At 42.7% G+C, this 14,681-nt stretch overlaps 1 protein-coding gene across 2 annotated transcripts; it reads right to left on the reverse strand.

Moving 5' to 3' along the window:
• Positions 1-216: 216 nt before the first annotated feature.
• LOC141009839 (E3 ubiquitin-protein ligase TRIM8-like) lies at positions 217-12,746 on the reverse strand. Of its 2 annotated transcripts, none has more exons than XM_073482563.1 (7): positions 12,482-12,746; positions 11,318-11,906; positions 5,127-5,222; positions 3,429-3,662; positions 3,099-3,130; positions 1,618-1,733; positions 217-1,495 (listed from the first exon to the last, which is right to left on the reverse strand). In XM_073482563.1, the coding sequence occupies exons 2-7, from the start codon at positions 11,885-11,887 to the stop codon at positions 837-839; spliced, it is 1,707 nt and encodes a 568-aa protein (XP_073338664.1). In that variant the 5' UTR covers positions 11,888-11,906; positions 12,482-12,746; the 3' UTR covers positions 217-836. The 2 variants fall into 2 exon arrangements, with proteins under 2 accessions (XP_073338664.1, XP_073338665.1); XM_073482564.1 differs by having other exon boundaries at positions 751-1,495; positions 12,486-12,607.
• Positions 12,747-14,681: the final 1,935 nt, after the last annotated feature.

Below are 14,681 nucleotides of genomic sequence, written 5' to 3' on the forward strand. Positions count from 1 at the left end.
GGGTGGGATGCACTGCAATAATGGCTCGTTTTTTCTTTTTTTTTTTTTTACAGGAAGCTCTGACATTTCAACTGTAACCCAGGGAGTCAAACTGTAAAACCTCAGTCTGAACAAATGTGCTTCTCAGTACAAACAGACCTCAAACTATAATCAAACATGAGGTTAAAAATAACAAATCTGTCGCTGGATAAAAGCTGTTAAAACACAACACAAGGGTAAATTAATATGCTCGTTTATTCAACATTGTCCACTGATTTTGGTTTATTCATAATCTTGTATAAAAATTCATTAAAAACCTGACAAGCATTTGTAGTCCAGTGTGTTTCTAAAGCCACGTGGACTTTGGAGTGCATGGAGAGGCTCCCTGCATGCTTTCAGCCGCAAACAGGAAATAATCAAGACCTAGGAACTTGCAAGTACAATAAGAGCGTGTTAACAGTCTTTTTAGGCACTGAAGTCTCTGGAATCCCGCGTCAGGACTCGGGATGAAGGATATGTTGTTTCTTTAGTTCACTGCTTGAATGGATTTAAGACTACGTTATTCACATTAGCACTTCCAGTCGAATTGAAACAGAAAATAAATACAAGTGTGTGTTGTCAAATTAGAGCGTTACAACTGTCACTGTGATTCAGGAAGTAAACAGGGCTACCACAGCTAACAGGACATGGTTTCCCAAAATGGGGTCAAGTACATTTCAGTATAACGACATCATGAAGGCGTGTTGGAGACACAGATATATCTCTGAATCTAAGAGGAAAGGAACAAAAAGCAAACATGGAAATTCTGAGGCCAAATCTGATGTAATACAACGGAACAAAATGCTGATTGTGGTTTATTACTTGGTCCCGTAATGCTTGGTTGAAGACTGGCCGTACAGCCCGTAGAAGTCAGGGTGCCTGGCTGTCTGTGAGGCTTCCATCAGCCCCCTCAAGGGAAAATGCTGCAGTGGCTGGCTCGCAGGCAGCGGGGCGTGTGGGGGAAACTCCTGAGAGGTCATTGAGGGGAAGGAGTCCGACGCTGGGTACGGAGGCCGGGCACGAGCAGCGGGGGCCCCAGAGCAGCAGCAGTTATTCAGAGTGCACATCAGTACTTTCCTCCCTTCAAACATGGCTTGTTGAGAGGCACCTCCACTGGGGAAGTGGGAAGGGGGGAATATGGTCCCTGAGTGGTGGCTGGAGCTGGACCCTAGACCCACCATGTGATGGGCTGAAGGGTCAAGGAGTCGGCTGTGGCCGGGGCCAGCGTGAGGATTCTGGGAGAGGCCTTCAGAGGAATACATGGATGAAGCACGATGGCTCTGGTCAGCTAGATAGGGCTTTTTGCTGCTGTAGAGCAACGGTGGAGGATCCTGGGAGGCGGAGTTTGCTGTGTTACTCTCCAAGAAAGCCATGCTGTATTTTCTCTTCTGTAGTCCTGAACCAGTCCCCATGTGGGAGCCAGCAGAGTTGCTGTGAGACTGGACAATCTCAAGAATGGGCGCCTCATTGAACGGCTCTGAGGAAGGGAAATAGTTACAAAGAAAGAGATAATAGTTAAATCTCACTTGAACTGTTGTTAAATATTTTAAAATACAGTTTTTGCTCATCCTAATTTAGTGATTGCAATTTCTTTCTTACCCTCGAGCATTTTCCGCAGGTTCTTTTCTCTCGTTGAGAGTTCGGATAGCAAATGATGAGAGTGTAGTTGGCCCACTCTGAGTGGAGGGATGGCACTAGTCAGGTGCGAGTTTGACCTTAAAAAAGAAATACATGTGTTATAAAGAGAAAGACACACGTAAAATACTGTGGACCAGATTCAATAAGTCTCTTGCACCCTTGCTGGAGAAGCATTTTGCGGCATAATACATGCAACAGTGATGTATAAACCTCTCCTTTATGCACACACATAGGATAGTAGGATTATGTGTATAATGGGAACAAGAATTGCACATTCTTCTTCATTCACTCATGTTCTCCCAATTTGCCAAGGCTACATTTGTATTGACAATTCTCTGGTTTTAAAACACCAAACACAGAATTGAAAATTGAACTGCAGTTAGGTAGAGAATATTAAATGTTTTAATGCTTAATGACAGCAGAATAAGAGTCAGTGCATCATGGGTGTGCCAGGGTTTCCATCAATGTTTTGCAAGACCAGCGGCCCTATAATGTGGGCTATAATGTGTGTAATGTGTATTCCTTTGGAAAGTATCAGTCAAGAGAAAGACACATATAGGTGAGTACGAAGTCAGCAGTAATGTTATAGTGGTGAATGCTACAACCCCTCAAGATCAAAGCCAAGTTCCTGTTCCTTGCTTGCCTGCTAATTTAAGTAAAGCGGGTTAGCCCTGAATTTAGCAGCATTTTAGGCCCAGGCTCACTTACAGGCTGGCCACACAGGATGCTTGTTTAGTGTGTGGCTTCTGCGTTGCTGTGCTGCTGCTGCTCACTCGCGTGTTTGTGTTCACATAGGCAGTGTTGCTGCTGCTGTAGCACGGCTCTTGCCCGCCCTTTCTGTTTACATGGAGTCTGACTTTGATAATAATCACTAAATATGATGACTTGATCTTCCTTTTCCGCCCCGTTGAAAGAGCGAGACAGCAGGAGAGGGAAAGAGAGGGAGGGAGGAAAAGAAAGAAAGAAAGAAAGAAAGAAAGAAAGAAAGAGTGCACAGGAAAAAAAAAAACTGCCCTTGTGTATTCTCTTCATATCTGTGACATATTCTACAGATACAGACATTATAACTGTAGATAATGGGTCTCCAGGTTGTTTACAGGTCTACTTTTGACGAGAACTGCGCTCATGTAGTGGTAAAAATAGGCGAGACTCTGAATCTCTGGATGAAGCGACGCAGCAGCCACGCTTGACACGCGTGTGAGAACTCATGCAGCCAGTGTGGCCAGTCTAACCTGTTAACATTGATGCCGAAATGAAAAGCTAGAGGTAACGCCATGCAGCAGCGCTGCACACGCATCCAGTGTGCCCAGCCTGTTATGGTGGACTGACCTTGAAGGCGGACTAGCTATTCTCATTTCAGCAACAAGGTGACAAGCCGCTAAACACTAAATACAATCATCAAACAATGAAGTGAATCAGAAAAGAAATATAAATTTGCTTACCTGTCCATTAGCAGCTGATAAGGTTTTGTGTTCTGAAAAAGACAATAAGAAACACAAGTCACTCAGTATTCATCTGCCTTTTAACATCTCACTATCAGCTACTCTGAGGAGAACAGAAAACAACGGGCCTGCTGTGGTCTTTCTGTGTACATTGTGTATATGCGTCAGTGTTTGTGTGTGACAGTGCTTTTAGTGTGTTGTGAAAATCCAACATTTGATCCCGTGAATACTGTCAAACACTTTCAGTTGGTGTATTTTTATGTGTGTTTACATTGCTGTACAGACATAATCGGATGTGGGAGAAATGGAAAGAGAGGTGCAGAGCTGTACCTTCATGAAGTTAATGCTCTCTGATCTTTGGAAGAACGTTTGCACTGAGCTCAGGAGTTTCTCCGCTTGATGCCGCCTCTCGTTGAGCTGCAGAACCTGCTGGGAGTTTTTCCTCACGTACATGGTGAAAGTGTTCTCCAGCATCTGCACGGTTTCAGCCTGGTTAGCTTCGAGCAGCGCGTGCATCCTCTGATACTGGGCTCTCACACGCTCCTTCAGTTCAGACACTGCGTCCTGTGGAGAGGCAACACATGCACGCGGACAATTACAGCCACCTATTATAAATGTTAAAATCAGGTTATTAGCAATGGAGAATAGAACTTAAAAATGAAAATAGTTGTATAATGTCTTTGGTGGCTCTGGAGGAGCCTTGTCTTGTCAATATTCAAGCTGCATCTATTTTAACTTGTCAATCGGTTTGAGTTTCTTAAGGATGAAAAAGTCCAAATTCTCTGATTCCTGCTTCTTAAAGGGTAACTCCACCAACTTTTCACATTATAGTGTGTTTACAGGTCTTGTGGAGTACTACTGCATATGTGAAAAAACTAGTATAAAAGCCTTTTGTGCCTCCAGAGGAAGCTGCATGTAATCTGATAAACTGCCTCCAGCGATGTCGTTCAGTGGATGTTGCATTGTGGGAAATGCAGGCATTAGGTTTTGAGAAGCAGACCACTGGTCTAGCAGTGCACTCCTATAACACTGTTGGATTTGTTATTGACAGTTTCAAAACAAATCAAAATTGATACAGCAGAACCAAAGATATCGCTGTTTTTGTTCCAGTGTTCTTCTTTCTTTTCAAAACTTGGAGCCTACATTACCTAAAATGCAACTTAGCCACTGAGTGACATCATTGGAGCAATTTATGAGATTTCATGCAAGCCTCCACAGGAGCCACAAAAGGCTTTAGACTACTTTTTTCACATATGCAGTAGCATAACCCTTTAAATGTGAATATTTTCTGGTTTCTTTACTCCTTCATGACAGTAAACTAAATATCTTTGGGTTGTGGACAAAACAAGACATTTGAGGGTGCCATTTTCTGACATTTCTAGGACCAAAAAACTAATCAATTATTAAAAAAAAGAAAAGAATAACAATAATTGACAAAATAATCAACAATGAAAATAATTGTTAGTTGCAGCTCTAATCACAATACACTTCAGAGTTCCTCAAGTTTGACCATTCTGTCTATAATAGGTCTCTTCCAAGTCCCCCAAAAAGGAATATTAAATTCCTGGACTTCCAATTATACCTAACGACATTGCCTTGTTTATGGATAACTGTAATTTATAAGCATTAGCATTTGAACTACATAAATCACCATTAGCACCATTCAGCAGAATTTAAAACCTTGGATAAAAAAAAGAAAAGAAAGTATGCATTGATAAATAGTAGTGAATTGATGTGAAGTATATTTTTTCTTACTTCATTTTGTGGAATCTATCACTTTCTTGTTCAGGACTGAATTCAGAAAGTCATTTGTAAAATGCATTTCCCCCTCCTAATGCACTATCCATTCAAAGCCAGAGATAAATTACATTTTCTTTTCATTTTCCAGCTGCGAACAAAAGTACAGGGTCATTTCATTATGGCACAGCGTAGACAAAATAACAGCACAAAAACCCCCACATGATGACAAAGAGCTGTGCTGATAAAGTCCAAAATGTAGGTACACACGATGTGTGCGTCGCACTGTACCTTCATCAGCGTCTTGTTTGACTCCAGCTTGGTGAGCTGCTCATCGATGTTCTGAACACGACCTTCAAGTCTGTCTTGCTGCCTCATTAGCATGGCCTGTGGAGAGATGACATGCGAGAGATGGATTAGACAGATGGACCACAATACAATACACTGAGAATAAAATAAATATATAACTGTGCACTGTGTGTTAAAACTCAGGCCTCTGCTGTGACCTCAGCGAACCTGGGTGCTTTTCATTAGTCACTAAGACAACCTCCTCCACAATCCTGATGAGACGGAGGAAACAACAGCTGCCAGCGACAACCACATGCATTTATCCATTAGGGGAGCTGCAGCAAAGGCAAAAACAATTGCACAAATCCATCTCTGATTGTTTCTAAGTTTATCAGGGACTGTGCTACAGCAAGTGAAGTCCATTGTTGGGACCAGCCTACCTCCTCTGTGGGCTGAATCAGCTGATAAAAGAGCCAGTAAACATAATCCTTCTCCATTTACTGCAAGAGAAGGAAATCAATCTGCAGTCACAGGCTGACAGCTAACTGGGAACTGGGGAGGGCAGGTACGCTTTTTAATGAACTGTTTCTGCATGGGAAAAGGCACCATGCCCAAATAAGAGGAAACCCGCTGTCATGGCAACAAAGCCTTGTGTATGTATTTATATGTGGAAGCTAATGTGTATGTGAGGGAACAGGAGGGAGCAAAAAGCGGGGGTGTCTCTCTACCCCTCTCTGCTTTCTCATTTTGCCACATGCATTGCTCCCATTGTTTGCATTGGCCTCTGTGTCAGTGACAGATTGTCATGTCTGTGTGCATAACGCCGGGGTCGGCTCTCTCCCTCCGCATGGGTGTGCATGCAAGAAAGGGAACGGCAGGAAAGGCAAAGTGCTGTGGGGCTCTGCTTGCACACATGCCAAGAACGGACAGAAAGAAAGCGAGAAAGACATAGAAAAAGAGGGTGAAACCAAAAGAGAGAAAGTTTGAAGCGAAAAAGAGATAGGGAGAATGAGGACATTCCTGCGGTCTCTAGTGAGTGAGTTTCAGGGTAGCTACATTGTGGTATCACAGCAACAGGCCTCTTCAGCTGCTTACAACACTCATGGAGTCTTTATGTACAACAACTGCCTGGCCATTATACTATACCACAGTGAACACTTCCAACAGTCCATCTAGTTTTAAAACAAAACAGCAAGAAGCCTGTGTACAAGCAATGTTGTTTGCATATTCTTTAAAATTGTATTTTTAAATGGAGAAGTGCTGACAATATTGTTGCTTGTAAAAAGGCAGAAAAGTTTGTCTTCTCTAGTTCATGTCTCACAAATCAAGACTTTGATTATGATTCATTCTTTGGACAATTGGCAATGGAAGCACTAACAACACAATAAACAAACTAAGTAATGAATCTGTTAAATAGGCATAGATCCAATTTTGGGCCACTCAGGGACAGAAGAATTACCTGTAAGCACAACACTGACATATTATTGCCATATCAAGTTGTTGGCGAATGTATTAGCAAATAGTTGCCTAATTACATATCCAACTGGCTAGGACTAATATTTAAATGCATTTCGAGTCATGTCTCTGGCCGCTCGACAAATGCATGTCCAATATTAATTTTCCTTTTAGCTCTGTTTGGGTCTCCACCAACTACTTTTTGGCTTCTTAGCCGCTAAAAGCTCCACAATCTTACATTTACATTTAAAGCATTTGGCAGACGCTTTTGTCCAAAGCGACTTATAATAAGTACATTTGTCACAAGCAAGAAACCACAACATATCACTGTCGATAAAGTAGAAAAGAAAAAATAGAAACAGTTTTCAAGCCCTCATCTGAGCATGGTAGCTGCTATTTATCAAGGATACCTTAAGTACATAAGTGCTATGGTTTAAGTGCTAAGGGTAAGAACATACAAGTGCATTTTTTTGTTGTTTTTGGGGTGGGGAGGTGGGGAGGTGGGGATACACTCCCTATTCATTTTATAGCGCACTATATTAACTGTCCAACATGTTATCTGAGTGTTTGGCTTCTGAGTGTGTGAATTGATCCACTGTAGTGTTCTCAAAAGTTCCACAATTGGATAAAAAAAAAAGTACTGTCCGTGGCATGTCCACCAATTTCTCCAAGCAATCCCACGATGCAATACTCCACATTTTATAGATGTGAAATTAGAGTTGTACACCTGACGCAAAATGATGATGATAACTAAATGTACAGTATTCCTATTTATTGCTCACTATTGAGTTAACTATTACATAAGGAGTGATTTCAGATGCAGCCTGTAGCTGTGTTAGCTAACTTTGATGTTGGCTAGTCGCTAACCCTGTCAGTCTGCTATTTAGAGTTATGGTTCTGGCAGTGCCACAACAGGTTAAGTGTATCTGATTTCATTTTAACAAAAACTAAGAACTTTTCCTAAACCTCACCAAATAGTTTTTGTGCCTAAATGCGACCTTTTCACAATGTGTGCTATGTAGTTATTGTCACGTACACAAGCACCTTTCTTATCGTGTTGTCAGATACCATGTTGTCGGCAACAGACATAAAAGGTTCACAAGGTTCAATTAATTGTAATTCTACAATGCAGGGTTGTACAACGAAATGTACCTCACCTTTTGTTGCTGGGCAGCTAGTGCACATTGAGCTGATCAAAGCTTTTTGTCTAGCTGCCAGCTCTGACTGGAAATGTTGCTGATGAGAGTGCTGAGTTAGAATCAAATCTGTAAAGTTGCTATGAGAACATAAAACTTAAACTATCACCTGACAGACACTCAGGGAGGGAACTTCAGAGATGGACGATAATTCTGTGTTGATTTATCACTCCAAGCAGCTCCACTCACATTACACACAGTCATTTGATCTATTGTTCATATAACAATCCTGATCAGCGCTGCTATAAGTGCATTTCCAGTAATATGATCATGCATTAATTTCTGTCTCCATGTTGCAGTGTTGACTGTCAGTGTTAGTGGGTGTCCCACTTGGGAAATCATGAAGGCATTTTACTTTGTGGTTTGTGATACTGAATACTTGACAGTGTGTGCACGAGAGATGGGGACTAACCTGAGCTGTTGAAGCAAGCCCTACATCATAAAAATGCTTAGTTATACATGTGCTGGGGTGGCAAGCATGCATTTATTAGCCTTAAGGTAACTGTAAGTTGTTAAATTTTGAGTTTGAGGGATGTAACTGATAGCTACACTTGCATAGCAAAACGAGCTTAGAAAGCGCTAAGAAACCTTCCACATCTACATCTGTGTGTTGGCTGAAGACTGATCATAAATCGTATTAATTTTTTCTTAGCAGTTATTATTGGTTTATGTATCAAATGACCTTTCAATCGTATTGGAAGTAACAGCAAATTCAAACATGTTGTTTTAAACTTTGGTGGTGCACAACATTTTCGTTTAAGGGATGTTTTAGACCACTGATGGCACTGTAGAGCAATGTTATGATGAGCAATTCCTTGTAATGCTTGTATCACATTTCATCATCATTCATATGAGGACTGTGGATTTATTAAGAACAGCTGTGTTGGCTGAGCAAGATGTGTTTGGTGACAGGTTGGCCATTTCTTTACAGCATATCTAGTTCTACTTAATACATCAATGATGAGGACACACGTGCACACAGCGGTGATGTGGTTATTGTAAGTTGGTGGGAAAATTCATCAATAAAAGAGGAGAGGTTGACTGCAAGAAGATTTAAATGATGCATCAAAGCCAAGTGTTTTCATATACAAGCATTCATCAGGTTTGTCAGGATCCTAAAGACACACAAGTAGATTCTCTTTAGTTTTGTTGGCTAGAAACACACCTGTACTACATCTCCACAGTACGTCTTGCTTACACAAGCAGTTTCAGTTAAACAGTCCTCTTCAAACAATCTGATATCAACCATAACAACTGACTCTGCCCTGTAAGATCAGTTGGCAACAATATACGTTTCATCCCGTTTTTCATGTCCTGTGTGCACAACACTTACACACTTTTTGGACAGCACTCTTGCATTTCATAATCACCGTCTTTACATGATGCTTTTATACCTTCTGTGTGACTTTTGTATTGACAAAAACAGGAGAGAAGACTATGTTGGGTTAATCGGTGCATGATTGGCTTTATGTGACTTGGCTTCGCATAATGGCAACAGCTTTTCTGTGCACGGATGCTTCTGCTCAACAACTGTCTTCCTCATTTGCCATGTTTCCTCCAATTCCCCTCTTGTCTTCTTGTGTGCTTGAAATAGCATAAGGGGACAGGAGGGAACTGTCTGCTTGCTGATCTCTCTGTAGCAGCGTGAAAGCCTACCTTTATCAAGATTAAACCCGCCAATGATCACTTTCCCCACTGTCCTATTTAGGCATCCAGACACCCGCGGGTTGCCAGGAAGCTCATGTTTAAATGAGGAGCCTCAGGCTCAATGAACAGAGAGCCTCTTTCACAATCAACTGACAACTATTCCCCACGTCTGATGTCAATGGACTGCCCTCTGCATTCTGGGGAACTGACTCACTCCAGCCCAGATACAAGAAACTGCAGACGGCAGAGCTTCCATGAGCGACGGTTTCCTGCTGAGGTGCCTGAGAAAACCAAGGTGAGGTTGTGTGGGAGGGCTCCTCCTCCGCCTGTCCCAGGGACGACATTACTATTATATTACTCTTCCTTTCTCGTCTTGAAATTACCAGCTTGCTTGCAAAAGGTTACTCTAAAATGCTCCTGTGAGAGCCAAACATAACCAAGATATGAACGTTTCCTCTTTGTTTATCCCAAAAGCAACAAGAGTGCTGCCAAGGGAATTTAAAATCCTTTTACCAAAATAGACCATAGCTCTGTCAAGGAGAACAACCTTTCAGTAAGTAATGGAGAGAAGCCACTCAGGCCTCAAATTACTTCAACAAATGACCCAGCGTACAGGAAGCCTAACTTTTGCCTTTTGCCACAATTATCCATATAAGAGAGAGTGCACCCCAGCATGGACAGTGTTAATCTGAGAAGAGCCAGGACCTCTGACTCCTGGATAACTCCATTTAGCCTGCGAACATACAGTAGGGAAAGAAAAGAAAGATGGGTGGGTGTGTGCATGTGTGTGTAGGGAGAGCAGCTGTGGAAAGGGCTGAACAGACATCTTTTGTCCCAATAATAGCTCCGAACCAGAGCAACAGTTTGCGCCGAAGACTTGAACAGATTTAGAAGTTTGTGATGTTCACACTGGAAAGAAACCCGTCTGTAACCTTTCCGAGTGGAATAATACGATCACCGAACCTATCAACAAGACCGCACCATGGCAGATGCTAAAACTAATCTGATTCTCACTCCCGCCCCTCCACAGATGGGGAGGAACAGGCAAGAAATGTGTATATGGGAACGTGGGCGGTTGTTTTTCGCACCTTGCCACTTACATTAAGCTTGTGGAAAGAGAGCGAACTGAAAAACAGTAAAGAACTAATGAGGAAAACAAATACCGCCATGACACGCTGGCTTCATGCGGGACACATTCCTCCATGCATCCTGTGGTCAACCCTGCCAAGACACATCATAAGTCATTTGTTGTCGGTTAGATTAACACACATACTGTAGAATCTAACCTTGTCTCCCAGAGCATTTCACTACAAATGGTTGAAATGCACACTTGTCTTCACAAATCCCCAAATTTTCATCTCAACGACAGTATGTCACTTCTTTTATCAGTCCCTAAAGTCTTGCCAGTGTGCATTTCCTCATGAACTAAACCTGAAAACCAATCATGGTAGCTAACATAAACAAACTACATGTGGATCCACCCCCACTGCTCCGGGGTCATCATTTCCGGTGGATGCAGATTGCATCACAGCACTTACCGGAGGGCACAGGGCGCCTAATGTGAAGGCGTGGCGGAGTGGAATGTGTGGCTTGATCAAGGTTAAAAGCAGTCAGTGACGTATGTCTGCATGTGCGTGCATGCATGCATGTGTGTGCATCCACCCCAAGGGGTGGCTTTCACCTGTCCAGTCTTTTCACATCAGATAAGATAAAAAGGAAGAGGCAAAGAAAGAAGGCCTTTATAGACTGATGACCTGAAAGAAATGTTTGCTTCATTGAAATTCAAAGAAGAATCCCTGGAAAGAAAGTACATCCATCAAATCTTTTGACAGTCAGCTGATAATTCAAGTGAATGGGCGAGCAGGGGGAGCGTGTGTGTGTGTGTGGTTTATGTACCTGCATTTGTATGCGTTGGGTATCCACATCGCAGACTGTGTGTCTTTGGTTAGTGCAGTGGGAGATGCAGCAGAACGGACACAGAGCCACCTGCTCGTCCTCACAGTGGAGCAGCCTGTACTCCTCATGACTGGGGCAGGTCCAAGCGCTCAGCTCCTCAGCGTCCACTAACAGGTGTCCCGGGGCTGCACACGGCTGCTGTAGGTGCGTCTGGATGTGAGTTTGGCAGCAGGGCTCCTTACAGCGCAGGCAGACCTTCCGCACAGGCAGCGGGGGGCCTCGTCTGCAGAGGACACAGTGCAGCACAGCAGGGACTTTCTCAGTGTTCAAGGCATTAAAGCGCTTCACTATGTTGGCAAGCTTAAAGTTCTTCTCCAGTGTGGGTTTCTGGTCGTAGTCATGGTTGCACTCGGGACAGCGGACCGCAGCGTTGTCTTTGGCCCAAGCCTCAGAGATGCAACCCTTGCAGAAGTTGTGCTTGCATGGCAGCTGGATGGGTTCCTCGAAGACATTCAAGCAAATGGGACACAGGAGCTCCTCTTCGAAGCAGTTTTTCCAACTTGCGTCCATGACTTCAGCCGGGTCCAAACTGATGGGGAGTGACAGAGAGGGGCAAAACTTGAGAATTACTTTCTAAATATGGGATTACTGTGCTCTTTTTGAAATACAAAGACATACCCTTATGAAAATCAAGCTTATTTGTACTTTACTTTCACAGAAAGGCGTGGGCAAGCTAACCCACAGGTAAAGGCGTATGACAGGTCTATTACAATAACACAATTAGCTACAGGCGCATTAGCAGGCGACGACTAGCTGACCTGAGAGGAACAGGTAAGATTCACTCAAGAGGAAAGAGTGAAACTTCGACAACAAACTCAAAACTATTGTCACAATAAAACAATTCACACTACGTACAATGACAATATAATATGTGGCTCGTTTGGGGAATTCACTACAGGACGATACAGGCTGTGGCGTTTGAGAGCAAGTGACAACTTGCTCCAGAATAAACGCTTGAAACGGGACTCAGCGTATTAAACATCACACCGAGCTCCACTGACATTTCATTTAACACGACGACACTCGTGTCTACTCTCATTAAAGCCTTATACCAGTCAAATTAAACACATTACATGTATTCTTGTGATAGAAAAGCAGCGTTACCAACTATTTATTTTCCATGTCGTCGGCACACTCCGGTGCACCTATAATGCCGTAGAGCTTCGCGCATCCAGCCCCGCGATGAGATCCAGCTCCTCCGGGTAGATTACAGCAGTCTGTCCGGCTCACTGCTCAACACCCGGGTTTTTTATCGGATTCCCGGCTGTTACTCGACTGCTTTCGCTTTCCCGTCAACTCTTTGACGAATATTTAATGGCAAGTGCGGGCAGACTGTGTGACTCGTCGGCAGGGAGCTCACTCAGTGCTTTCACACCGACTGCCCCCCTCCGATAACGTGACCCGTCACACAGTTGATAAATAGACGGGGAGGAGCCGAGAGGAGGCCGGCAGCCAGGCAGCCAGGCAGGCAGGCAGGGGAAGAGAACAGCCACAGCAAACTCTACCGGAGAGATTGTTAAATGACCAGGAGACACTGTGTGTGTGTGTGTGTGTGTGTGTGTGTGTGTGTGTGTGTGTGTGTGTGTGTGTGTGTGTGTGTGTGTGTGTGACCTGTCATCCTGTGCACCACTGGCTCCTGTAAACTGGAGTGCTGGCTGGATGACTGGGTTAGAGGCCCCGAGGGGCCCATGAGGAGGGTGAGTGCATGAGGAGGAGCACTGAATCACACATGGAAAAAATATGCAGGCAGCAAGACAGTGTGACCGCCTGCATTTTGTGTGGACAAAGCAGTTTAGGTTCCCCTTTTATAACAGAGCACCCTTTATAACTTATTTAAAAGTTGTAGCCTAACAAATATGGCTTTATTAGTGGTTGATGTAGTTTTGTTAATATTTAATAATTATACAAGAGTTATAAGCCACCAATAAGAACAGACTTAGGGTTGCCAGATTTTGGGATATCTCAGTGGTTTGTGTTTTTTTCTCACACCCAGCATGACATTTGATTTGTCTTTTTGTTGAGCTTTGATTACTAACTAGATTAACCTGTCAGAGCAGAGCTGGCCAAAGTAGGTCTACCCTAGGGATTGATTTGGCCTGCCAGGTGTTTATTTAATTTTTGTTTATATTGCTTATACTATTCTTAATTATCATATCTTATTTTTTTTACTTATTTATTGTTTGTTTGTTTTGTTTTATTGATGCTTATCTCTATTTTGCTATCCCTTTTGCTATCCCCTAATAATGCAAATGTCTCCATTGTGGCACTAATAAAGCATCTTATTTTATCTTATCTTTTATTTATATTGTTTTTAAAAAAATATTTGATCAAGTGATGTTTATGCTGTTTTATATTTTGTGAGGTAAATGCTCAATAGATATGTAAAATCCCGAATAATTCATTATTTTTCATAATCTGACCACAGCTGGCAAAATGACAATGTGCAGGAAATGTAACTGGGATCTAAATACCATTTTGCATACAATACACAATAATACAATACAGTAGGTGTTTACTTTTAGCCCATGACCCAACGTGACATTTCAGTTTCGGCCCTCGAAGGGAAAAAGCTTGGGCATCCCTGTGTTAGATGGACCTGGGGCAAAGTCCCCAGGTGGGCCCTTACTGACCCACCATCTAATGTCCTCTGCAGCAATGAATGCAGTGCCAACAGCACTCCTATGTTACAAACATGCTTAATTTGTGTTGGTTTCTGGTCATTTGATTTGAACAATGTATTATAAAATATGCACCATGTGGTCACAATGTAAGGTATAATATCTGACACAGAGTCCCTCAACATGACAATGAGGTCATGTGTTAATGAGGCCTGCGTGTTCGAGGGGTGATAACACGGAGTGAACTTAGGACTAGAGGGCAACTCTGGGTTTGTTGCCCTGGGACAGCTGCCCTCATTTCCCAGTTGGTAATTCAACTTAAGGAAGACCACTCCAACGGATCACTAACCTTCTGGGAAAGGACCTACAGACTATATGTCTTAAAGTGAGAAACCCTTATATATTACTTACTGAATGACCAACATTTATGTCACAGGTCTATTTATAAATTAACAGACATGTGACTCAATTCATTTGTTCCAAGTTTCAACAAGTACCAAGTCATTTTTTCTCAGGCAAAAATGTCAAGTTAGTCGAGTCTTTAGTGAAGGAAAGTCAAGTCCTAAGTCAAGTCACTTATACCTTGTCTTAGGTACTAAGACAAGGTAATAGTACTTGTCTAATAATGGTGTTATTGGCCAACTTATCTAACTTGTTTCAAAAAGTATGGTAATAAATGGAATGTG

This window comes from Pagrus major, chromosome 15 (assembly GCF_040436345.1).
Source record: "Pagrus major chromosome 15, Pma_NU_1.0".
Lineage (NCBI taxonomy): Eukaryota > Metazoa > Chordata > Actinopteri > Spariformes > Sparidae > Pagrus > Pagrus major.

Bases quoted from the DNA above. Each gene is read 5' to 3' on its own strand.
- LOC141009839 (XM_073482564.1), bottom strand. The intron at 3,131-3,428 runs GTACAGCTCTGC...TGTCTTTTTCAG, and splicing joins AGAGCATTAACTTCATGAAG to AACACAAAACCTTATCAGCT. The intron at 1,734-3,098 runs GTAAGCAAATTT...TTCTTTTTTAAG, and splicing joins TATCAGCTGCTAATGGACAG to GTCAAACTCGCACCTGACTA.